The sequence below is a fragment of the Hyperoodon ampullatus genome (assembly GCF_949752795.1).
Source record: "Hyperoodon ampullatus genome assembly, chromosome: 3".
Lineage (NCBI taxonomy): Eukaryota > Metazoa > Chordata > Mammalia > Artiodactyla > Ziphiidae > Hyperoodon > Hyperoodon ampullatus.
This window is the reverse complement of record NC_136916.1, coordinates 105,815,686-105,841,200: the sequence shown is the minus strand read 5'-3', so window position 1 is coordinate 105,841,200 and position 25,515 is coordinate 105,815,686. Positions and strand designations below refer to the sequence as shown.

Sequence of the window (25,515 nt, the reverse complement as noted above, 5' to 3'; positions counted from 1 at the left end):
GACTGGGGTTCAAGTCCTGGCTCCACCACTTATTGTTACGTGTTCTTGGACAAGCAAGCCGGTTAACCTAGATTTCCTCCTCTGTAGAATGGAGTGAGGACTGAGTAGCAGTACGTGCATAAAAGCGCTCTGTAGGCTGTAAAGCCCCAAAATGTGACCACTGGTTGTACGTCAGGTGGCTCAAAAAGGCAAGCTTCACCAGATGGGGATAGGCAAGGGTGGGGCCATGTGCCAGGAGTGAGGAGTCAGGGGCTCATTGAGTCGACATCAGGAACCTGGGCGGGGAAAGCAAGAGAGAGGACACGACCAGAGAAGCCACCACCACCGCCCACCCATGTTCAGGCCTGAGACGGAGGGAAGATGAAGGGCGGGGCCAGGGCGAGGCAGGGAAGTAGTCCTGACCAGCCTTCCTTCTCTCCAGGCCCCAGCCAGCTTGAGCCCCTTTCCTCTCAAAGGCACATTCGAGAAGCCAAGGTAAGGAGAGCTGAAGATGGGGTGTGGGGGGATCTGGGAAGACACACAACTCTAGTTTCTGCCTTGCCTTGGGAGCATGGCTTGGTGGCCAGGAGTTCTTACCTGTGACTAGTGAGGGGGCCAGGGAGGGATGAGGCTCAGAGACGGGTACAGTGGGTATAGTTAGCTTCCTGCTCCCAGAAGCCGGGGACACTCCTCCCTCCTCTAGGAGAGCCCCATCGGGGACAGAAGTTAGCCTCCCCGCTCTGCCCCGACAGGTTTGCTAGGGCGTTCTCGGGCTAGAGGATGAGCTCAAGGAACGAGGGACTCTCGGTGACCCCTCCTGAGCCCTGAGCACAGTGCTAGGCTTCGGGGCTCCTGCTGAAGGGGAGAGCCCCGAGAGGGGAGTGGAGGGGAGGGCAGCCAGCTCCTTTTCCCTCCCGCTGCAGGCGCAGCCATGGGGGATGCAGAGATGTCTGCGTTTGGGGAGGCCGCCCCCTATCTGCGCAAGTCGGAGAAGGAGCGGCTGGAAGCCCAGACCAGGCCTTTCGACCTCAAGAAGGATGTCTTCGTGCCTGATGTCAAAGAGGAGTTCGTCAAGGCCAAGATTTCGTCTCGAGAGGGTGGCAAAATCACCGCCGAGACGGAGTATGGCAAGGTGGGTGGCAGGGCCGGTGTGAGAGGCCACCATAGATGCCCCCCACACCTGGGTGGCCGGAGAGGGGTGCCACCAGGATTGCCCTTCCTCTGGGTAGGGACCTACTCCTTCCAAATAGCCCTTCTCATCCCCAGCATCCGGTCTTTCTTCTCTGGGACCCTGGGTCCTTATCTCATGAGCATCGTTGTCCTGTAACTTGCCCAAATCCTATCCCTGCTGAGGGGGCTGACAGCAGGGCCTGCACATGGGCTGTTGCAGACGGTGACCGTGAAGGAGGACCAGGTGTTGCAGCAGAACCCACCCAAGTTCGACAAGATCGAGGACATGGCCATGCTGACCTTCCTGCACGAGCCCGCGGTGCTCTACAACCTCAAGGAGCGCTACGCAGCCTGGATGATCTATGTGAGTGCACCCCGGGACATCCCTCTGAATCTAGTGGCTTCCTGCTCCATGTATTTCCACCTCCTGGAGTCCCGAGAGTTTCTGTCTTTTGTGCCCAGGCAGTATTGCACTCTGTCCCAATCCCTGCATCCTTGGTGCAATTCTAATACCCTGAGGGCTGGGATTCCTCAGATTGAGCGCGCCTTCATACGTTTTCCTTTCTCTTCCTCTCCTAAGACCTTTCTCTAACTCCGAAAACTGCCAACCCTCCCCCTTCATCACTGGCAACTCACTCCTTGTTTGCCTCCCCTAGACCTACTCGGGCCTCTTCTGCGTCACCATCAACCCCTACAAGTGGCTGCCGGTGTACAACGCTGAGGTCGTGGCCGCCTACCGGGGCAAGAAGAGGAGCGAGGCGCCGCCCCATATCTTCTCCATCTCCGACAACGCCTACCAGTACATGCTGACAGGTGACAGGCCCCAAGCAAAGGGTTTCCTGAGGGCCCTTCCTCCTCCGGAGGGGTTCAGGCCTCTGGGAGTTGCCGAAGAGAGGCAGGGAGCTGGGGCGGGGTGTTGGGGGGAAGCCAGATGGAGCATCTTGTGTGGCTCCTGACTTTTCCTCCCCATTTTCCTCCCCCAGATAGAGAAAACCAGTCCATCCTGATCACGTGAGTGTGGCTCCTACCTGTTCCCTTCCAGAATCTCCCTGAGCCCAGCCCCTATCAGGACCCCAGGCCCTGTGCATAGACCCACGGTTCTCTTTCCCTCCACCGTCACAGCAGCTCTGATTTCTTCTCTGGCCTTCACCCTGACCTCTCCTTGCTCTCCCCCCTTCCTTTCTGCTTCCCATCCCTCTCTTATTTTTCCTCTCCCACCTCCTTCACTCACGCCCCTCCAGCTCATCACTCATTTATCCGTAATCCCAGTAACACCACGTCTTCTTCACCTCTTCATTTTCTTTCATCGTTCCCTTCGTAAACCTTCCGCATTCTTCCAACCCCACCCATTCTTTTCCAAACAGCCCAGGCCCATCCCCTCTGATTGACTTTGCCCAGCTAAGACAAGGTTCCACCTGCCCAAATCCACACCTTCTTGTGGCATCCTTCCTGGTTGCTACCCTTTACCATATGTACGTCAGAGTACAGCTGTGTGTTTGAGATGCATATTACCTGGTGGCTTCCTGCTTCAGGGCTCCCCCTGCCAAGTAAAACTAGGCAATCTCTCCTGACTTTAGGCTTGTTGGTCTCAAACAATGTTTGTTCACTGCCTAATAAGCCCAACTGTCCCGACAGCGGAGAATCCGGGGCCGGGAAGACGGTCAACACCAAGAGGGTCATCCAGTACTTTGCTGTCATTGCCGCCATTGGCGATCGCAGCAAGAAAGAGCAGACCTCAGGCAAGGTAGGCCTACTGTCCTCCAGGGGCCTGCACCACAAAAAGGGAGGAGGAGGCCTCTCACCTGCTACCCTTCTTGACCTCTGCAGGGCACCCTGGAGGACCAGATCATCCAGGCCAACCCCGCCCTGGAGGCCTTTGGCAACGCCAAGACCGTCAGGAATGACAACTCCTCCCGCTTTGTGAGTGGTCCCTGACTTTGGACTTGGGATTTGGGCTGGTCAAAGGATGGGGTCAAGTATGAGCCTTCCCTCAACTCATCACCACTCTTCTCCACCTCTCCAGGGGAAATTCATTCGAATCCATTTTGGGGCCACCGGAAAGTTGGCATCTGCAGACATAGAGACCTGTGAGTGCCATGGATCTGCTAGGGCTCAGCCTGAGCTCACCCTCATTCCAACCATCTCTGTTTCAACCTCCCTCTTTGTCTTTCTCTAGGACCCTGCCCCTCAGGCTCTCTCCCTCTCTCCATCTCTGTGTCTCTAGGTCTATATATTCGTCTCCTTCTGAGACTTCCTCTGATCTTTCTCCGTCTCTGTCTCTGCACATCTGTGTGTCTTTCTCTGGGACTTTTCTTGGAGATAATTTCTCTCCTTCTGGGACTCCATCTCCATCTCTGTGTGTCTGTGTATGCGTCTCTCTCCCTCTCTTGTCTCCCTCTCCCTCTGTCCTTTTCTCACTACATTTATCATTCCTTTTTCTCTATTTCCTTATACTTAAATCCCAACCTTTTCTTCCTCTCTTTCTTCTCCCCTACTATTCACAGACCTTCTGGAAAAATCCAGAGTTATTTTCCAGCTGAAAGCAGAGAGAGATTATCACATTTTCTACCAAATCTTGTCTAACAAAAAGCCTGAGCTGCTGGGTGAGTCACAGCTACCAACCGAGACCAACTATCTCCATGGCAACCTGGTCACCTGGGCTTGCAGCTGCTTGTTGACAGGCCCTGGGTTTATGGCACTGCTGGATTCAGTTCTGTGGGATGTAGGACCCTGTTAAGCCCTGTTCATGTGCTCTGCAGGTCATGTGGCAGATAGCCCCAGGGAGGGCCAGGGGTTTGCACCCACATTCTAACCATGTCTTTCTCCCCCCAGACATGCTGTTGATCACCAACAACCCCTATGACTATGCATTCATCTCCCAAGGAGAGACTACTGTGGAATCAATTGATGATGCAGAGGAGCTTATGGCCACTGATGTAAGTGCGTGAGGACCCAGCTGAGAGGCGAGGGGATTGGCGGTCAGGGGTAAATGGGGCCAGTTCACTGGCCCAGGAATAGAGCTAAGACACTGGCTGTCTGTTGTTCAAAGTGGTATGGCGCTCCCTGAGGACCAGAATGTGCCCTATAACCAGGGTGTGCTGGGGTACGGGTGTGGTAAGACAGGGCAGGCCAGTACTTGGTGTTTTTAATCAAAGCAGAGAGGGTTGAAAGCCATGGGACAGAGAAGCAGACAAGCCAAAGAACAAGGCGTTAGCAAGGGAAACGGGGTAGTGGTGGTCATGCAGAAGCCGTGGGCATGGGGCAGGCTGTTAGGTAAAGAACAGGTATAGACACATATGAAAAGTCCAGGCAGGGAAGCAAGGGTAGGGCCTAGAAGAGGGGTAACAGTAGGAAACATGAGTGGACAACCCACAGCACCTCCAGCGAACAGCCTGACCACTGATGCTGGGGCTGAGGCAGTCTACACCCCACCCGGCTCTTGTACCTCCCGTCTTAGTTTTGGAGTTCCCCACTGGGGATGGGGGTCTCAGAACTCACAGGGATTCGGGAGACAAGATCTCTCTCCAGCTAAAGAGGAGTCTCACTTACCTGCCATACTCCCATTTCTGGCTTCCACCAATATGGGGCCTGCCTACAGAATGCCTTTGATGTGCTGGGCTTCAGTGCAGAGGAGAAGAACTCCATGTACAAGCTGACGGGAGCCATCATGCACTTTGGAAACATGAAGTTCAAACTCAAGCCGCGAGAGGAGCAGGCTGAGCCAGATGGCACCGAAGGTGGGAGTCAGGGATGCGGGGAGCAGCTGTGGAGCCACTGAAGCCTACATCTGCAGAGGAGTCATCTCATCCTTTACCAACTTTGCTACCTGCCCTTTCCTTCCAGAGGCCGACAAGTCTGCCTACCTCATGGGGCTGAACTCAGCTGACCTGCTCAAGGGGCTGTGCCACCCTCGGGTGAAGGTGGGCAACGAGTACGTCACCAAGGGGCAGAATGTCCAGCAGGTGGGTCATCTTCAGAAGTTAAATGGGGGGCTAGCATGGTGCAGTGGGAGCTTTGCAACTCACTCTTTCCTACCACTCTCTTATCCGGGCCTCTCCTCCACCTTCCAGGTGGCGTATGCCACTGGGGCGCTGGCCAAGGCCGTGTACGAGAAGATGTTCAGCTGGATGGTGACGCGGATCAACGCCACCTTGGAGACCAGGCAGCCGCGCCAGTACTTCATAGGCGTCCTGGACATTGCCGGCTTCGAGATCTTCGACGTGAGTGGGGAGCCCGGGGGCCGGGAGAACAGTAACTCACTGGTTCGCACAGGCAGCCACTGTTGGCTGAGCTGGCTGCAGGCCAGGCGCGGGGACGGCTGTGGGCTCCGCAGTGGTGGAGACGGTCATGTGTCTTCAGGGGGCTCTCCCTCCCCGCCCTGACAGGGGAGGGGAGGGACCAGCTGCACCCCTTGCCGGGCTGGACGCAGCCCTGGGCCCACCCCATGGGCCACGGACTGCTGCCCGCCTGACCCGCTCCCCTCCCCCACCCCCCGCTCTGTAGTTCAACAGCTTTGAGCAGCTCTGCATCAACTTCACCAACGAGAAGCTGCAGCAGTTCTTCAACCACCACATGTTCGTGCTGGAACAGGAGGAATACAAGAAGGAGGGCATCGAGTGGGAGTTCATCGACTTCGGCATGGACCTGCAGGCCTGCATCGACCTCATCGAGAAGGTGCCGCTTCAGCCCCTCCGCCTGAACTCTCCACTCACACCCCACATGCATGAACGGCCCAGAAAAGTGGCAGACCCCTCTCCCTTCTGGGGATCACGATCCAGACAGCAGACGAAACCCAAGCCCTAGTTCACAGAACCTTGCATTATCCTGATCACCGAGGAGAGGGTGGTGCCTGGGAGAGCTGAGTTTCCAGAGGCTTGAGAGTGGACACACGGAGGACGGGCACTTCAAGGATGGCCTCCCACACCAGTGTGTTTGCGGCCCTGGTTTACCCATCAAGGAGCAGGAAGTTTGAGGGTGGCACAGGGGAGCATAAGAGAACACCTATTTTCAACCCCATCATCTCAGGGATCTGGGCGATGGAGTGGTATGTAAAGCACCTGTAGCATCCACATTCCCAGACTTTCACAAAGGTCCCTCCGAAATCAAAGTCCCACCTTGGGAAGGCTTGAACAGGTGCCAGTCAATAGATAACTGTACTCAGAGCTGACACTGATACCTAATACCCAAAGGAGCATCTCCATTTGCAAATATTGACCCTAGAGCAGGATCCATCTCCATCTGCTTAAAGCAGGCTCAGTGATGCTCTCCCCTCCACCCTCAGCCCATGGGCATCATGTCCATCCTGGAGGAGGAGTGCATGTTCCCCAAGGCCACTGACATGACCTTCAAGGCTAAGCTGTTTGACAACCACCTGGGCAAGTCCGCCAACTTCCAGAAGCCACGCAACATCAAGGGGAAGCCGGAAGCCCACTTCTCCCTGATCCACTACGCCGGCACCGTGGACTACAACATCATAGGCTGGCTACAGAAAAACAAAGACCCACTCAACGAGACGGTGGTGGAGTTGTACAAGAAATCCTCGCTCAAGATGCTCGGCACCCTGTTTGCCAACTATGCTGGGTTTGACACACGTGAGTGGAGACTGGGACCCAGGGGACTGGGAGCAGGATTTCTGCCGTGGTTCTGAGGCAGGTCACGTGCTACACCCCACCACTTCCATGTCAGGCTGGGCCCCAAGCTTTACAGGTTCAGTGAGATAGAATTGGGTGGAGAAGCTGAGGCACCCACAGTGAAGACCCTCGCCTGCAGGTTAAATATGAAGGGAGGTTGTGATTCCTCACCCCCTGTCCAGACTCCCCACATGCACACTCGTCCCGTTTTCTCGACTCTCCTTCCCACAGCTATGGAAAAGGGCAAAGGCAAGGCCAAGAAAGGCTCATCTTTTCAGACCGTGTCAGCTCTGCACAGGGTGAGCGTGTGACCCAGCGCCACCCCAGCCCCGCTCGCCCCCTGCCTGGTTCATCCCCAGCTCCTCCCTCTCAGTCTCTTCAGGCCCTTCCAGATCCTGTCCACACTGTCTTCTCTCCCCTTCATCTGCTGGCCTCGTCTCCCACTCCTTTCTCATCTCACCTCGCTCACTGTCCCTCCTGCCTCGCATCCTCTCCCCCTCCACGTCTCCCCTAGCCCTCCTTTATCCTCTAGCTCCTCGCGTTCTCTCTGTCTCTCTTTCCCTTCCTTCCTCTCCGCTCACTTCTCTTTCTTTCCCTTTGTTTACTTTTTCCTCTTGGGTTTTGGGCCACAGGAGAATCTGAACAAGCTGATGACCAACTTGCGCTCCACGCACCCCCACTTCGTGCGGTGCATCATCCCCAATGAGACAAAGTCTCCAGGTGAGCCCAAGAAGTCGGGCCCAGCCCAAGGCTGAGACGCATTGCCCCGGGGTCAGGGCCTTCTAGGTCACCTCCTGAGCTCCCACCATGGAGCTTTCCAAATCACACTCTTATCACATTGCCCATGGAGTCTCACACACTACTTCCCACCCTGGCCACAGTGCTGCCTTACATTTGGAATGTGTAGCTCAGAGTAACGTGCAAGGCGCTTTGATGGACATTACCTCATGAGTGCCTTACAACCGCTGGTGACACGTGTAAGGATTGTTTATCCCTTTCTGAATGAATCGTAAGGAGATGGAGGAGTTCAGGTACCTGGGTTCAAGGCCTGGCTCTCTTCTGATCAGTTCAGTGACCTCGGTCAAGTCCCTTAACCTGTCTGGGCTTATTTTATTCTCTAGAAAATGGGCTATATTTGCCCTGGCTATCACCTATGATAATAGGCATAAACCATATAAAATAAGGACTGTGAAAGCCTTTCGGTTACTCTCAAAATATGGCTAGGAAAAAATACTGACTTGCTAAGTTTATAGGCCAGTACGTGGCAGAGCCAGGATCAGAACCCAGAAGCCTGGGCTCTTAGTCCCGTGCTCTCTCCACACACTCCTCTCTCTTCCCCTCCTGCCACAGGGCTGATAGACAACCCCCTGGTCATGCACCAGCTGCGCTGCAATGGCGTGCTGGAGGGCATCCGCATCTGCAGGAAGGGCTTCCCCAACCGCATCCTCTACGGGGACTTCCGGCAGAGGTGGGTACCAGGGCCCTCCAGGGCTCAGGGAACAGGGGGAGCATGGGCAGCCTCGGGTGGGAGGGGTGTCTTCAGGTGGCCTCAGATTCTCTGGGCAGGGCAGATCAGTGCAGAACGTGGGTAACTACGGGCACCTCCCTCCCAGGTACCGCATCCTGAACCCGGCAGCCATCCCCGAGGGCCAGTTCATTGACAGCAGGAAAGGGACAGAGAAGCTGCTGGGCTCCCTGGACATTGACCACAACCAGTACAAGTTCGGCCACACCAAGGTGAGGAAAGGGAGGAAACAAACTGATTACAGGAAGACCTGTCTTGTCCTTTGACTCCTCACCTCACGGCTCCTTTCCTTTTACCAACCATCTCAGGAACATTACTGAACCACGTGCTAGCCCTCCCCATGGACCAGACAGCACTGCTCCCCCATGCCAGCTCCAGCTGCCATTGACCTCCTTCCTCCAGTTCTTTCCTGCCTTGTTAGCCTCCCTAAGATAAGCACCCCCCCTTTTCCCTCCTGCCTGTCCTAGTCATGTCCACACACACCTTCTCCACAGGTGTTCTTCAAGGCGGGGCTGCTGGGGCTGCTAGAGGAGATGCGGGACGAGAGGCTGAGCCGCATCATCACCCGCATCCAGGCTCAGTCCCGGGGTGTGCTCTCCAGAATGGAGTTCAAGAAGCTGTTGGAACGCAGGTGAGAGATCTCAAAAGGAGGTTCTCAGGTCTCTAAAGCCCAGGTTGGTTCAGGGCAGTATAAGGAGAAAGAGCACACCAGGTCTTCAAATGACAAAGGGGGCACGACACACATACAGACACAGGGTGGGCCTTGCTGTCGGAGTGTGGGATGGATGGAGGACAGGGCCATGACCCAGGAGCCAAGGCCTCAGGACGGGAAGGAGGGAGGAAGCTCTCTCACCAACCTTCTTGCTGTGCCCCCACAGAGACTCCCTGCTGGTAATCCAGTGGAACATTCGGGCCTTCATGGGGGTCAAGAACTGGCCCTGGATGAAGCTCTACTTCAAGATCAAACCGCTGCTGAAGAGCGCAGAGACAGAGAAGGAAATAGCCCTCATGAAGGAGGAGTTTGGGCGCCTCAAAGAGGCTCTGGAGAAGTCGGAGGCTAGACGCAAGGAGCTGGAGGAGAAGATGGTGTCCCTGCTGCAGGAGAAGAATGACCTGCAGCTCCAAGTGCAGACGGTGAGGCTCCCGGGCCTCTGCTGGCTCTTCTGCCCTACCCTGCCCACATCCCCCACACACCCTGCACTTCCCCACCCAGGGGCTCACCATCTTGTGCCGTCATAGGCAGAGGATTCTGGAATCAACACTTCCAAAGACCTCCAAAGAGGTCTCTCGAGGGAAAGAAAGGGAAAGGGAGAAAGAACTAACTTAAAAACATGGGCTTTCCACTAGGGTTCAACCTGGATCCACAGCTTAATAATTTTGCAAACTTGGGCGAACAATGCATTATCTTTTAGTCTCAATGTCCTCATCTCTAGATGGGAAACAAAGCCACCCATCTCACTAGGTTGTAAATATGTAAAGTGCTGGCATCAACAGATGCAGTTCCCTCCCTTTGATGGAGGAACAGAGGAAGAGGGCCAGATAAAAAGACTTCTGGTTCCCTTCCTCTCGGCTCTCATCCCCCAGAGCTCCCGTCACATTGCCCTAAAACTCTTCCTCTCCCCATCCTTCTGAGGTTCTTCTCAGCTGGGGAGATCCTAGAGCTCCCCTCCTATTGTGATGGGGGAGCCTGTCCCTCCATGCACTTGCCAGGGCGAGGACCCCACCCACCAAACAGTCTCCCCTCTGTACCTTGCCCTCAGGAACAAGACAACCTGGCTGATGCAGAAGAACGCTGCGACCAGCTGATCAAGAACAAGATCCAGCTGGAGGCCAAGGTGAAGGAGATGACCGAGAGGCTGGAGGACGAGGAGGAGATGAACGCCGAGCTCACGGCCAAGAAGCGCAAGCTGGAAGACGAGTGCTCTGAGCTCAAGAGGGACATTGATGACCTGGAGCTGACGCTGGCCAAGGTGGAGAAGGAGAAGCACGCAACAGAGAACAAGGTGAGGGCAGCTCCCTCTGGCTCCAGCCCAAGTCTCCTCAGGATTCCCAGACCTGAGTGTGGCCCCGGTCCTTGGCATTAGAGGTCTCCCCAGATGTCTCCAGGTTGGTGACCTTTGACCCTAAAGGGGATGGGGTTCTTGGTCAACAGGTGAAGAACCTGACAGAGGAGATGGCTGGGCTGGACGAGATCATTGCCAAGCTGACCAAGGAGAAGAAAGCTCTGCAAGAGGCCCACCAACAGGCCCTGGATGACCTTCAGGCTGAGGAGGACAAGGTCAACACCCTGACCAAGGCCAAGGTCAAGCTGGAACAGCATGTGGACGATGTAAGTAGATTGTCACAAGGACCTAGGTATACCATGTCCATCTGTGCTTGTGTGTGTGTGTATATTTGGTGGGGTGGGGTTGGAGAGTGCTCCCTCTCCTGACACCTTTCTAGAAGGGAGCTGGGGAATAGAAAAGGGGAGGGGTGATCAATTCTGATTTATATATCTCATCTTGCTGATGTGATCAACAGTAGAGGTGGGCTTCCTTATTTAACTTTATGTCCAAGCCTATATGTCTCTCCCTTCAACCACAGGATTTAGAGGGTTATCTCTTAAGAACATGAAACATTTTCTTGGGAATTTTGTGAAGCTCCTCAAGAATGATCTTTGGATTTCTAATATTTTAGCCAGGATCTGATCCTCAGTGATCACTGTTCCCACAGGTAGTCCTTTGAGCATATCTCTACTGAATCACTCTTTATCACTCTGTGTTATCATTACTGAAGTATTGGTCCCAGCCATAGACCGGAAGCTGCCTTTAGGTGGGAACTTGGATTTATTCAATTTTGTGTCTACAGTGCCTAATATGGGGCCTGGTATCCAGTAGGTGCTTATAGGATGCAGAATGAATGAACATAGCTTTGGGATTTCATCCCACAGTCATTCATTCAGTCATTTATCAAATAGTTACTGAGCAACCCTCCATGCTAGGTGCTCTCACAGTCCCCTGGCAACAACCGGCCCATTCTGGAGAAGCTTTCCCAAGTCTTGACACCTCTCAGGATTCCTCAACCACAGAGGGACTAAGCTCCCAAATCACCAAATAAGGATGTTTGGCCTAACAGGGCACATTGGTCCTTTTCTCCACCAGCTGGAGGGATCCCTGGAGCAGGAGAAGAAGGTGCGCATGGACCTGGAACGAGCCAAGCGGAAGCTCGAGGGAGACCTGAAGCTGACCCAGGAGAGCATCATGGATCTGGAGAACGACAAGCAGCAGCTGGATGAGCGGCTAAAAAAGTAGCGTGTTCCCCGCCCCATCGCCCTTCCTCCCCGCCCAGCAGACTGTTCTGCCCACGGCAATATTAGCTGAGCCAAGACATCCATCCTAAGAGGCAACAGCCTCATGCAGCCTCCATAAGTAGGTGCAAGACTGTGGGCAAAACCTCCAGGAAGAGGGCTTTCCTCCCCCAGACACGCACATCAGTGCCCGGCAGGCCTCCCTGCCAAAAGTCTAACCCGGATCCCTCAAGCCCTCTCTTCCTGCTGGGCACTCAAAAGGGATGGAAAATAACAGCTCACCCCCTTTATACACAAGTCTCTTTGGAGACCAGTTGCTTAACATGGAGGAAAGCTCCACACAAAAGCCTCTCAGGTAAATCCTTTCAGGTCCTTCACAGAGAGCTCAGAGGACCACAGAGAAATGGCTCAGCCACCACGTATGAGCAGTGCACGGTCTGGCTACTTCTTTGTTCAGTGATCTTGTGGTTCCAATTCTTATTGCAAGATCTTCCAAAATGTGTAGATCCGCTTTCACACTTGGTAAACAGTGAGTCTGTGGGGCATTTTTGGATGATCAAAGATCTTATGGTGCTTTAGGGTCAGGACTATGAAAGGCCGTGAAACTCATCCTGGTCTACAGTCTCACCAGGAAGTCTTCACACTTCCCCAGGCACAGTACTTGCTGAATGAATGAATAAATATATGATCCCAGTGATCCTCAAACCACCTTTTAAGAATGGTACTTGAATCCCACTTACTAAAGAGGAAAGGAAGGCTCAGAAAGGTTACCAAGTTGCCCAAAGTAACAGTGACAGAATTAAAGACCATCAGAGCTAAAAGGGGCCTTTGAGTCGACCTAGTCCAACGCCTTCATTTTACAGACCAAAGAAGGGAGCATCTCGGAGCCCAGGTCCTGTCACTCCACCTACAGTGCTCTTCCTGTTATATTTCCTATTGAACTTCAATCCTTCAGCAGGTGTTACACTTTCAGGGACCTTACAACAGCCCTGGAAGCTGGGGGTTTTTTGATGAAATTTTGCTCCTCGTTTGTTTCATTACCTTCTCCAACCACTGGCAGGCCCTCCTGGAGCCCAACCAGCCTCCCTTGCCTCACCCTCCCTCCTTCCCCACAGGAAGGACTTTGAGCTGAACGCCCTCAATGCGAGGATTGAGGATGAGCAGGCCCTGGGCAGCCAGCTGCAGAAGAAGCTCAAAGAGCTTCAGGTAAGGTCCCTGGGCTGGTCCTCAGCCCCCCAGCCCTCCTCCAGGCCGTTCTCGCCCAGCATCACAGGCACTGGCTCTGTGTCTGTGAAGGGAGGTGCTGGGCCATCACAGTTCCACTGTGGAGCACCTCGAGGAGGGCTGGCTGATCCAAGGATGACATAGGAAGAGATCTTGAAACACTCACGGGTCTGGGGACAGAAATCCCAGCTTCCTATATCAGCTGTGGTTCAGCTGGTGACTATGGGAGTCCACTGCCAATCTCTGGGTCTATATGTCCTCCCTTGTTCCCTGTGGCTTTTAAGGCCCCTTCAGCCCTGATGGTCTGTGACTTCAGTTCTTACCTCTAGAGTGGGTCTTTAGTTGTCTGGTCAGACGAACCTGGCTCTCTCATTCCAACTTCTATTATTTTTGCCACAAAACTGCTTAAACTATCCTTGGAACACAGGTCTCTTTGTCCTTCTTCAAGAGCAAGCTTCAACCACTTTCCTTCCAATAAAGAGAATGTACAATGTTCTGGCCCAAACTCAGCTGTCCAAACCATCTCACCAAAATCCTTTTATTTCTACCTGTCCACTGGTGGAACTAAGCTGCCTGCTGTTCCAGACAGGCCAGGAGCCTTCTAGAGCCCTGGGGAGGGGGCTCTGATGGAGGGGTCAGGCGGTGGGTCTGAGCCCCCTATACCCTGCCCAGGCACGCATCGAGGAGCTGGAGGAAGAGCTGGAGGCCGAGCGCACTGCCCGGGCCAAGGTGGAGAAGCTGCGCTCAGACCTGTCCCGGGAGCTGGAGGAGATCAGTGAGCGGCTGGAGGAGGCCGGCGGGGCCACGTCCGTGCAGATCGAGATGAACAAGAAGCGCGAGGCTGAGTTTCAGAAGATGAGGCGGGACCTGGAGGAGGCCACGCTGCAGCACGAGGCCACGGCGGCCGCCCTGCGCAAGAAGCACGCCGACAGCGTGGCCGAGCTGGGCGAGCAGATCGACAACCTGCAGCGCGTGAAGCAGAAGCTGGAGAAGGAGAAGAGCGAGTTCAAGCTGGAGCTGGACGACGTCACCTCCAACATGGAGCAGATCATCAAGGCCAAGGTGGGCCTCTGCTCTCCTCTCCCCTCCTCCAATTCCCTCCACCTGCCTCCACTTTCTGTCCGTGTCTCCTCTCTCTTCTTTGATGGTTCAGCTTCCCGCTTCCCTTCTTCGACCCAGCTCTTGGACCCTTTCGTTCCTCCATGCCTTTCTCTTCCCTTCTCCTTTAATTGCACCGCTCACACCCCTTCAGCACCCCCTACATAGATCGTATGACTCCCCTTCCTGTCTCAGGCTAACCTGGAGAAGATGTGCCGGACCCTGGAGGACCAGATGAATGAGCACCGAAGCAAGGCCGAGGAGACCCAGCGTTCTGTCAACGACCTCACCAGCCAGCGGGCGAAGCTGCAGACCGAGAACGGTGAGCCCCACCCTAGTCTCCCAGCTTCCTGAGCCACCCCAGGCTTGGATGCACACACATATCTCTCCAGAGAATGGGACCTGAGGGTTAGGGGAGGGGTTGGGGGAGAGAGGACTGACTGACCTTTGAGAGTTGAGCGTGCCTCGGTGCCTCTCCAGGTGAGCTGTCCCGGCAGCTGGATGAGAAGGAGGCGCTGATCTCCCAGCTGACCCGAGGCAAGCTCACCTATACGCAGCAGCTGGAGGACCTCAAGAGGCAGCTGGAGGAGGAGGTTAAGGTGAGGCCTGGACTCAGGGCACTTGGTCCAGCATACTGGCTGGCCTCGCATCCACATCACTTTCTTCCCTAAGAATGAGGCTTGCCGTCTACCCAGTATTTTCCCATTTTCCAAAAGGGATAATAGCCCAGACTCTACCACGCGCCTCCTTAATCTATTCCCCATGCGGAGGCCCTCTGTCTTTCTGCTGCTGTCTCTGGAGGGCATGAAGTAAGGGTGCCCAGGTCGGAGGGAGTGAGGTGAGGAAATAAACTAGGGAAGTGTGATGGCCTTCATTGGGTATAGGTATGGGATGCAGAAACTGTACAGGTGGTCCTGGGATTAGCAGGGCAAGCTGAAAACTGCAGAAAGAAACTCCACTGCTTCCTGAAATTCTTCACACTTTGCTGGGCTCATGAAAAAGGGAAACGACTATGACTTTTTAAAAAGGCCAGGGCTCAAATCCTAACCTGCCTCTTAGAGCTTGGTGATCTTGGGGAAATCAACTAACCTCTCTGAGCCTCCGTCTCCTTCCCTGTAAAACAGGGGTGAGGATGATAACGCCTGCTGCAGTGAGTAGCACGGGGGGACAGGCAGGAAGCGTTCTGTAAATAGTGCAGTGCTGTATGGACTTTTTTTGCTTTTAGTACTTAGTAAACCGTTCCAGGTCCACTAGGGATTTAGAGATAGGTGAGGCCATGCGAGGATACTGAAATTTAGGGTGAGGAGACTGGCAGGAACTGGAGTTGCATCACAGGGAAAGCTGAGCCCGCCTCCCGGTGCCGCCCCTCCCAGGCAAAGAACGCCCTGGCCCACGCGCTGCAGTCAGCCCGGCACGACTGTGACCTGCTGCGGGAGCAATACGAGGAGGAGACGGAGGCCAAGGCCGAGCTGCAGCGCGTCCTGTCCAAGGCCAACTCGGAGGTGGCCCAGTGGAGGACCAAGTATGAGACGGACGCCATCCAGAGGACCGAGGAGCTGGAGGAGGCCAAGTGAGTCCCGGGAGGCCTGCCTCTGGCTGAGGCCCCTGTGAGGGTAGGATGCAGCCCAGCCCACTCCTCAGTGGGTCCGGCACAGGGGATGGATGCTTAGCTGCGTTTTGACCACACAGAGGACCCCGCCCTGGCCCCACCTCCTTCTCCTCTCAGGGAAGCTTTTTGCTCGCGTTATGTTTCTCATCCGAATATAAGACGAACAAAAGGTTTGTCTGAGGGCAGAGTGCTCCCACCTGGGGCAGGGTGCCATGGCAGGGGAGATGGGGGTGCTCAGAGCCCACGTGTCCTCCGTGTCTGCAGCCTAGAGACTAGGGAGGCCTCGCAAAGGGCCCTCCGGGTGCTGTGGGTCTTCACACCTCCCAGAACCTCTGCCTGCCCCATTCTCAGCCCCTGGGCCTGTCCTCAGGTTTCTCCAACTATGCTTCTGAGTTTTCAAAGACTGTTTTCTACGAGACTCACAATGTGTACCCTTGTCCAAATCCACACCCTCCGTCCTCCCCACCCTCTCCCACCACTACCCCCCTTCCCCCAACACGGGCAGGAAGAAGCTGGCCCAGAGGCTGCAGGACGCGGAGGAGGCCGTCGAGGCCGTCAACGCCAAGTGCTCCTCGCTGGAGAAGACCAAGCACCGGCTGCAGAATGAGATCGAAGACCTGATGGTGGACGTGGAGCGCTCCAACGCGGCCGCCGCGGCCCTGGACAAGAAGCAGAGGAACTTCGACAAGGTGGGCCCAGGCTGGGGGCTCGCAGCCAGGGGCCAGAGCAGGCGGGCAGGCGGGAGTCAGGAACGTCCTCCCAGGAGACAGAGGCTGGGAGGAGGCTGAGCCCAGGAGAGGGGCCTGGGCGCCCCTGGAGGTGGGGCTGGGGCTGCCCGGTGAGCCGCGTCCTGTCCCCGCAGATCCTGGCCGAGTGGAAGCAGAAGTACGAGGAGTCGCAGTCGGAGCTGGAGTCCTCGCAGAAGGAGGCGCGCTCCCTCAGCACCGAGCTCTTCAAGCTCAAGAACGCCTACGAGGAGTCCCTGGAGCAGCTGGAGACCTTCAAGCGGGAGAACAAGAACCTGCAGGGTGCGGGGCCCAGGCCGGGGGCGGGGGCGGGGCAGGGAGGGCCCGCACGTGGCGCCACCCAGCGGCTCCTAGGGGCGTGCCCCGCGTTGGACCCCGGCTGCCCCCAGCTGAGCGGCCCGCCCCTCCCACAGAGGAGATCTCCGACCTGACTGAGCAGCTGGGCTCCAGTGGAAAGACCATCCACGAGCTGGAGAAGGTCCGCAAGCAGCTGGAGGCCGAGAAGCTGGAGCTGCAGTCGGCCCTGGAGGAGGCCGAGGTGTGCGCACAGGGGTAGAGGGGGTGCAGGGGGTGGGAGGAGAAGCTGAGCTCTAGACTATGGTCCCTGTTCTCATCTCCCTTTGTTTTGTTCACTGCTTCATTCTCAGAGCCTAGAACAGTGCCTGGCACATAGTAGGCACTCAACAAATATTGTGGAATGAACGAATGAACCGGTCACTCACTTCCCTTCACACAAACATTTTACCTGTTACATCTTAGACAACATTTCCTGTTTCACTCCCCCACCCCGCTTCCATCTCTGCCTCCCTCTTCGGGTTTTTACATTCTGTGCCTGATTGCCTCGGTTTCCTTGGCAACACCGCTCTCTTCATTTTCCTCTTTGTCTTCATAGCTTGCTCTCCTCTGTGAGAGCCTGAATCACCTTCTCTTAGGACTTTTTTTTTCTTTCTTTCAAATTCTCTTTTCTTCTTCCTCCTTCTGCTTCTTTGACTGAACCACTTACACCACTCTTGAACTCACTTTGTATCCACGATTCATGGACAGACCCCTGCCCCAACCCTGTGTCCTGACTTCCTCGGACCCTCTCTCCCCACCCCCCTCCAGGCCTCCCTGGAGCACGAGGAGGGCAAGATCCTGCGGGCCCAGCTGGAGTTCAACCAGATCAAGGCAGAGATGGAGCGGAAGCTGGCAGAGAAGGACGAGGAGATGGAGCAGGCGAAGCGCAACCACCTGCGGGTGGTGGACTCCCTGCAGACCTCCCTGGACGCGGAGACGCGCAGCCGCAATGAGGCCCTGCGGGTGAAGAAGAAGATGGAGGGCGACCTCAACGAGATGGAGATCCAGCTCAGCCACGCCAACCGCGTGGCCGCCGAGGCCCAGAAGCAAGTCAAGAGCCTCCAGAGCTTGCTGAAGGTACCTGGTGACTCTTGGAAGCAGGAAGTCACCTCACCCAGAGAGGGGTGGTGGCCGAGTTGGGGGGTGGCGTCCCATCACAGCACCAGATCCCTCCTGCCCCAGGGCCGTCGCAGACACCTCCCACAGGTCCCACCTGAGCCACTGCCAGGGGCTCTCCACAGCATCCAGTTCAGCTGACAGCCTTCTGATGGGCCAGAGCCCAGCCGCCTCTCTCACGCCCACTCTCCTGATGCGCAGGACACCCAGATCCAGCTGGATGACGCGGTCCGTGCCAACGATGACCTGAAGGAGAACATCGCCATCGTGGAGCGGCGCAACAACCTGCTGCAGGCCGAGCTGGAGGAGCTGCGGGCCGTGGTGGAGCAGACGGAGCGGTCCCGGAAGCTGGCCGAGCAGGAGCTGATCGAGACCAGTGAGCGGGTGCAGCTGCTGCACTCCCAGGTGAGAGGCCAGGAGAAACCTGCCGAGCAGCAGAGCCAGGACACCTAGCAATGCTCTGAATCAGATGCCCTGAGAAAGCATATGTCCAACCTGGATCATAAATTATTTCATCTCTTGGACCAGCTCGCCTCTGTTAGTCATGGCTGCGGAACCACAACCTTGAGAAAGGGGTCTACACTTAAAAGCTAAGAGTGTCATGGTGGATTGGTGGTGCCTGGCAAAATCACAGATCTGGGAGTCGTGGAATGCATGCTGTTATGTGATATCCTACATCTAGAAGACAGCCAGCCGCAGCTTGCTGTATTAAAATGGGACTTTTGGAGTTGAAAGAAGCACAACTGCATCTACTTGCAAGCCAAATTCTCCACAGAACACCATTTTTCTGCAATCCCATACACACTGTTTTCAGCTATAGTCGGTTTTTATGTCCATCTCACTGCACTGCCCTGTGGAGTTTTGTTCCATAATCTAGTACATATGGGAATGACATCACCCACTGATGTGGTCCTCTCTTCCTTACCCCACTCTTTCTATAACTCTAATCACTTCCAGGATACAGTCCCTTTAACCAAGTTTTTCCCATTTTCCTTGGAATATTTTCATCCTCCTGCACAGACATGTTACTACAGAGCTCAGGAGTAGAAGTACAGACCCTTTCCTGCTTGAAGTCTTTCTTCAGAGCTGAGTCCCTTTAGATATATTGTGTAGAATATATCTATTTTCATAGGAAAAGAGAAAGCAGGTGCAAAGCAAGGAAAATACTAAAAGCAAGACATGTTTTTTAAAAATGACCCGTTCTAATTTTCTCTGGGTAAAAGTGTAGAATCAGGCAGCAAAGCATACATTCAGTAGTTTTCTTTACCTTTATCTAGAACACCAGCCTCATCAACCAGAAGAAGAAGATGGAGGCAGACCTGTCCCAGCTTCAGAGTGAAGTGGAGGAGGCAGTGCAGGAGTGCAGGAACGCCGAGGAGAAGGCCAAGAAGGCCATCACGGACGTGAGTGACCGCTCCCCTCCTTGCCCTCCCCAAAAGACTCGAACCAGGGCTGTGGGTCCAGGCCAGGCCACTGTGCTGTAACAGCGGTGACTCTGCCACTCTGTGGGTTTGAGGGCCTCGGGGAGCAAATGGCAGGATGGGAAAGAGGTGATCCTTGATGGGAAAGAAGGGGCCCCGGGGCCCTGTTCCTTTACACTCTCTGCCGTGCACAGGCCGCCATGATGGCGGAGGAGCTGAAGAAGGAGCAGGACACCAGTGCGCACCTGGAGCGCATGAAGAAGAACATGGAGCAGACCATCAAGGACCTGCAGCACCGGCTGGACGAGGCCGAGCAGATCGCCCTCAAGGGCGGCAAGAAGCAGCTGCAGAAGCTGGAGGCGCGGGTGCGGGAGCTGGAGAATGAGCTGGAAGGCGAGCAGAAGCGCAACGCAGAGTCCATCAAGGGCATGAGGAAGAGCGAGCGTCGCATCAAGGAGCTCACCTACCAGGTGTGGGCGCGGCCGCTGCTCTGGGGCCGGGGCCTCTGCATCATGGCATGAAGCCAGGGTGACAGCCACCCCAGAGGGATGAAGTGTTCTCTCTTAGCCTCTTACAGGTCAAGGAGTGAGAGTACAGGCCCTGGCTGCCCTGTTTCTCCTCTGCCTGGCCCTGTTCTACCCTGAGTGTCCCCTGGCTCAGAGGGCAGTCTCTGAGCCTCCTGGCCTTCAAGTTCCACCTCAGCATTCCCCCTCAGCCTTTCCCCTGCAGACACCAGAGCTTGAGCAGAGCTCACCCAGCACAGATTACCAGAAAGCAAATATGTAGCCAAACCTTAGCCTGGCGTCATCACCACCAAAAAACACCAAACCATTAAAACGAATCTCAGAACTTTTCGGTTACTCAGGGAAGTGTAGACTTTAGCTCTTATGGTGTTTTCTAGAATCAGACTGTCAATTAGATTTTCTTTCCATTCCAATCCAGAGAGTCACCATCCCTCTATGCATACTGTCCTTAACCTAGATCAAGTCAATGTCATTTCCCAGCAGCCCAGGAAATCCCGTCAGGCCTGCAGTCCCAGAGTTCCTGCCAGCACACGCTGGGTTCTAGAAACAGGGGGCTTACTCTCCATGGGCCTCCAGGACCCCCCAGGACCCCCCAGGGCCTGTGCACACACACACAGTTTTGTGTGCAGTTTCCGGGAGCCCATCCACTCCCTAGACTCTTTCTTGGTACAAACCATTAAAAGTATTCGTACCTTTTTTGATAAGAAATTGTAAGGAGAACTCACGTGTTTGGTGAGGATCCAGAAGTTGAACTGGGTCAGGATATTGCATTCAGGGTAAAGCTGATGAGTGGGGAAGGGGCTGCAGTGCTTCCCCATGACTATGCCATGCTCACTTCTGCCCGACCCCCAGACGGAGGAGGACAGGAAGAACCTGCTGCGGCTACAGGACCTGGTAGACAAGCTGCAGCTGAAGGTCAAGGCCTACAAGCGCCAGGCCGAGGAGGCGGTGAGTGACCCTGATGGGGCCCAGGCCTGGAGGAGGGGACAAGGAGCCGGCCCCCAGGCTGGGAGTCTAATAACCCCTGGCCCCTCTCGCCTCATCCTCCCACCCCCCCGAACCCCCGCAGGAGGAACAGGCCAACACCAACCTGTCCAAGTTCCGCAAGGTGCAGCACGAGCTGGATGAGGCAGAGGAGCGGGCGGACATCGCCGAGTCCCAGGTCAACAAGCTGCGGGCCAAGAGCCGCGACATCGGCGCCAAGGTGGGTTTCCCGCACGGCAGCACCCACACACACATCGGTCCCCCTCAGACAGAGCCCCTCGCACCAGCATCCCTCCCCTTCATTCACCCCCACAGCTGAACCCCACGACCCCAGAGGCGGGGTAACTCAGTCCTCCATGATTTCTAGGGTTCTTCCCGTTCTGACTACCAATGATTTTGTGAATCCCAGCCCTAGGGTGGTCAGCAAAGACCCCAACTGATAGACACCTAGTGTGTCCCAATTTCCCCCAGCTGCTATTTCTACTTCTCTTCCACCTAGTTTAGGCCTTCAACCTTGTAATTCCAACCTAAGATGCACCTCCCAGAGGACCCCTTGTCCTCACCCAGGAAGCATCACTCCAGCTGACCCCAGAGCCCTACCCTCCAGAACTTGCCCTCCACACTGACCCCTAGGACCCATCTCCCACCACCAGGGGGCCTCCCTCAGGCCACACAGTGGTCCTCCCCCCATCGGTGCCCATCTCGCCTTTGTTGCCTGTGCCCATTCCTGCCCAACACCCACCTCTCCGGAGCTAGTTTGGACTTTGTTTCCTTTCCAAAGGGCTTGAACGAGGAGTAGCTGTGCCACATCTCCTTGATCTGCCCCATCCTGAGGGTGCAACGAAGCTCCCAGTCCTGGAGCCTGGAGAGCAGCCCCTTTGGAGGAAGCAGAATAAAGCAATTTTCCTTGAAGCGAGATCCTGCCTCTAGACTCTTCTTCACAGTCTGCCAGCCACAGGAACACAAGGACATGGACACGGGGTGGGGGTGGGTGCTCCAGAGGAGGAGTCCAGACCCAGGAGGCCTCCCTAGGGAGCCTGTGAGGCTCTGAGCATCCTCGGTGCTGCCCTGCCAGGTGTCCCCCTTCACCTCCTCCTCAGCAGGGGACAGCTCTCCTGCCAGCCCTCTCCCTGACCCAGAGACCCTGGGAGTTAAAGGAGATTTAGGGAAGCCCTTAAGGCTCTCCTAGAGCAAGTGAGCCCACCTGCATGGACCTACGCCCCAGATCTGATCAACACTACCCTCACCTCTGACAATACTGAAGTTGGGCTGGGGGGAGGAGGTTTGGTATGTAAGCGTGCCCCCTGAGGCGTGACCCACTTGGGCAGGTAGGCCCCCAGCCCCGGTCTGAGGCAGGTATCTGAGGGGGAACAAGGACTTGCAACTATAGCCCACCCCCTTCCAGACACGGCCTCCATGGTCTCCAACCACCTCCCCACCACGACCAGGAGAACTGTACCCTAGCCCACCTTCCTCTCCTCCTCACCTCCTCCCGGGGCCTGGCCCTTGGTCCAAGGCACTCCATCCTTCTCCCTCGTTACTTCCCACGGTAGCTTCCGTTCCCGAGACCCTCCTCGTCTGGTCTTGCTGGAAGACAGGGGTCCTTTCGCCCATTTAGAGCAGGCCATCTGGAGGGAAGGCAGGCAGAGGAGGGATTGGGGAGAGTCACATGTGAGCAGGACCCTGGGGAAGGGAGGGGAGGGGATGGGTTGCCGGAGGGCTGGAAAGTGGAGGAAGGAGCAGGCTCCCCTCCAACTAAACAAGCCTAGCCCCCCTGGAGTCGCTGCCACACCTGGGCTGCTCAGGGAAGGCCTGGGACTATGGGCCACAGAGGGCAGGGGCTTGGGAGGCCCTGGCCTCAATCTCCCCCATGCACCACACACAGCCATTCTGGGCTCTGAGCTCTCAGTGCAGCAGCCAGGAAGGAGGGAATGCCAGTGTTAGAGGACGGGAGGAGAGGGAGAGGGGAGAAGGGGAATAGGGAAGGAAAAAGGCAAGACCTGAGGAGCGGGGCAGTGGAGAGAGAGGCAGAGGGCTCAAAAACCCGGAGGACGGTGACCAGGGAAACCAACAGAGAGAAAAGTTAGAGGAAGGGCTGTGCCCTCCCTTGGAAAGTCCCACAGCCTGTCCCATCTCTCTCCTCACATCCTCCTCCACTCTCCTTGCCTAGCACTTCTTCTCTTCCTAGGAAGGACTCGGAGAGCAATGAAGAGATAAGTGAAGGAAAGAGAGGGACACACTTGAAAAAGGAGACGCAGGGGAGGCCCAGAGAATCCAAGCTCCCAGAGCAGAGGAGAGAGGCTGAGGAACAACCAGAGACTGGGCAGCAGACCCGGGGATGGGGGGGCGGTTGACAGGGCTGGCAGCCGAGCCACAGAAGGAAGGTGCTGAGAGAGGATGGGAGCGGAGAGAGGGAGGGTGAGCCTTGGATCGAGAAGCTGGGAGAGCGAGGTGGGGCAGTACTGGGCAAAGGAGAGAATCCTGGGTCCCCTTCAGATGCAAGCAAAATCGGGAAAGTGGAGAGCATTCAGGTTAGAGAGAAGTGGATGAAGACCCTGGAGCAGGGTGTGGAGGCAGAGATGGGACAGGCAGAGAGCGAGCCGAGGGTGGGCCTGGAGAAGTCAGAGACTCACGGAAATGCAGGCATGGCAGACCCCGCGATGGGCAGAAACATGGTGTCAGGGAGAATCAGAGGCCAGGCCCAATTTTTTTTTTTTTTTTTTTTTTTTTTCGGTACGCGGGCCTCTCCCTGCTGTGGCCTCTCCCATTGCGGAGCACAGGCTCCAGACGCGCAGACTCAACGGCCATGGCTCACGGGCCCAGCCGCTCCGCGGCATGTGGGATCTTCCCGGACCGGGGTACGAACCCATGTCCCCTGCATCAGCAGGCAGACTCTCAACCACTGCGCCACCAGGGAAGCCCCAGGCCCAACTTTGAGACAGGGAACCAGGCAGAGGGAAAGGGAGGCAGGCATACAGGGAGCCAGGCAAAAGAGGGGCAACCTGGTGCCAAGGCTAGCCCTGCCTCCTCATCCCCTTTCCTGTGGCAGGAGTCTCCATCCCGTGCCCTCACTGTCCAGGACTTCTAGCAGAATGAGGAGTTGCTTTAGGAGGCAGTTGCGGGAGGATGGAGAGCAGGGATGGATGTGGAGCTGGGGAGAGAAGGGGGCCTAGGAAAGGGAGAGACGGGCAAACCAGGCCAGACGGGGGGCGGAGCCCTGGGACCAATTTAACCCCTCCCCTCCTCCTCCTTCCACAGGAGACAGTGGGAACTTCCTGCCTACCCCTCACCCCCACTCCACCTGTACCCAGTCTGGCCTGCTTAGGACATAGGGCTCCCTGAGGACAAAGCCTAGTCTTTGTCATCTGGGCCTGACCCAGCTTGACCTGGTGTTCTCAGCCCCTTATCACGTCGCCATGACAGTGGGAACCAGGCAGTGGCGTACTGGGCCACGGACTGACCCCCAGCTTGCACACTAGGTCCTCCAGTGACCTAGAGCTGGGGACAAGTAGCTTGCATCCCCTGGGGGAACAATTTGGCATATGCACCTGCTGGAGATGGGAATGTGGGGTTGGTCCCCCCAAGGACACTGGATATGGAGTACAGGTTCCCTGCAGACAGATGTATTCCTGAGTCCATTAATGGGGCAGTGGAGGGTCCTAAGGAGTTGGCGCCTTGGGGGAGAGAACACATATTTGGTGGAAAGCAGAGAAGTTGACCCCTGTCCATCCTACCCACCTCCCCACTCTAGAGCTATATTGAGAGGTGACAGGAGATGGTTTGGGAGGGGCAGCTGGGAGAGCGTTCCTGGGTGTGAGGGTGTAGGGCAAGCCAGGGCAGGGGAGTCTGGCTTTGTTTCCTGCACACAATGTCCACTTAGTCATAACAGGCATGGCCTGTTGAAGACCTGACACCTACCGCCTCTGAGAGGCGGCATCACTGGAGGCTGGGGAGGGGGGCCCTGAGGGCCTGGGGCGCTGGGGGACACCCACGAAGACAAACATGTGAGTATGAGCCCCACGAGGGTCGGGAGGGAGCGCTGGGGTTCTACCTGGGGAGGGGGATCAGACGGCAGAGCCCCGCCCCACCCCTGCAGAATGCAGAGCTTGGGGCCCAGCTCGTGTAAATCCCCGGGGCGGCCAGGACCCCAGCCAGCCTCAGCAGCACCTGCACCCTCTGGCAGCCCAGAGAGGCGGAAGGGAGCAGCGCCCGCCACCCCCCAACACCCCCGCCCTCAGGCCCTGGGATTAACGCCTCTGGCCCCTTGCTCCTCCCCACCCTACCCCGCCCCTCACTGGGAGCAGAGGGTGGAAGAGGAGGGGTAAAAGCTTATTTGTGCAAATGTGTGTTTCAGTGTGCATAAAAGCAAGAAGGAAAATCTGCAAACTTAAGTGTGTAAGTGTGAAATATCTGTATGCATGTGTTTAAGAATGGGCACGGACCCGTGGTGGCCAAGGCCATGTGTGAGGGTGCTGGACTGTGGGTCTGGGTGCGAATCTGCTTTGGTGGCATGGGGGAATCCCTTCCCCTGTTTGAGCGGTTAGACGGTGGTCACTGTATCAGGAGCAGCAGGGAAGGGGTTGGGGGCTCCAGATGTGTCCCCAGAGTAATGCAGCCTCACGTTCCCAGGAGGACACCTGCCTGCAGACTTGGGGACCAGAAGGAAACCAGGACCGCACAGAGAGGCCAGCATGGCAATTCTTTTCCTGACAAAAGGAAACTGAGTCAAGTTGCTGGGAAGTAAAGCCCCTCCCTGGGCATCCTGGCTCCAGCTGCCAGTCCCCAGCACCATGGGACTCCAGGTCCAGAGAGAGTGGGGAGTTGCTCCCAGCCTGGGCTGTGTGAGGACAGGCCCCGGGAGGAAAGG

At 56.2% G+C, this 25,515-nt stretch overlaps 1 protein-coding gene across 1 annotated transcript; it reads left to right on the top strand.

Annotated features, from left to right (window-relative positions):
* Positions 1-910: 910 nt before the first annotated feature.
* LOC307049331 (myosin-7) lies at positions 911-21,565 on the top strand (the record flags this gene model as incomplete). The annotated part of the gene is made up of 38 exons (XM_079698817.1): positions 911-1,111; positions 1,370-1,513; positions 1,806-1,962; positions 2,133-2,160; positions 2,785-2,893; positions 2,977-3,069; positions 3,173-3,236; positions 3,654-3,752; positions 3,982-4,085; positions 4,748-4,886; positions 4,993-5,111; positions 5,220-5,369; positions 5,653-5,823; positions 6,431-6,740; positions 7,011-7,078; positions 7,412-7,499; positions 8,130-8,247; positions 8,393-8,516; positions 8,799-8,935; positions 9,183-9,438; positions 10,065-10,307; positions 10,457-10,633; positions 11,445-11,590; positions 12,706-12,796; positions 13,487-13,876; positions 14,108-14,234; positions 14,393-14,511; positions 15,286-15,482; positions 16,027-16,210; positions 16,384-16,549; positions 16,681-16,805; positions 17,372-17,680; positions 17,921-18,124; positions 18,997-19,122; positions 19,335-19,610; positions 20,517-20,612; positions 20,734-20,868; positions 21,430-21,565. 38 exons carry the CDS (start codon positions 911-913, stop codon positions 21,445-21,447), a joined length of 5,808 nt encoding a protein of 1,935 aa, XP_079554943.1. The 3' UTR covers positions 21,448-21,565.
* Between the last annotated feature and the right edge of the window lie 3,950 nt (positions 21,566-25,515).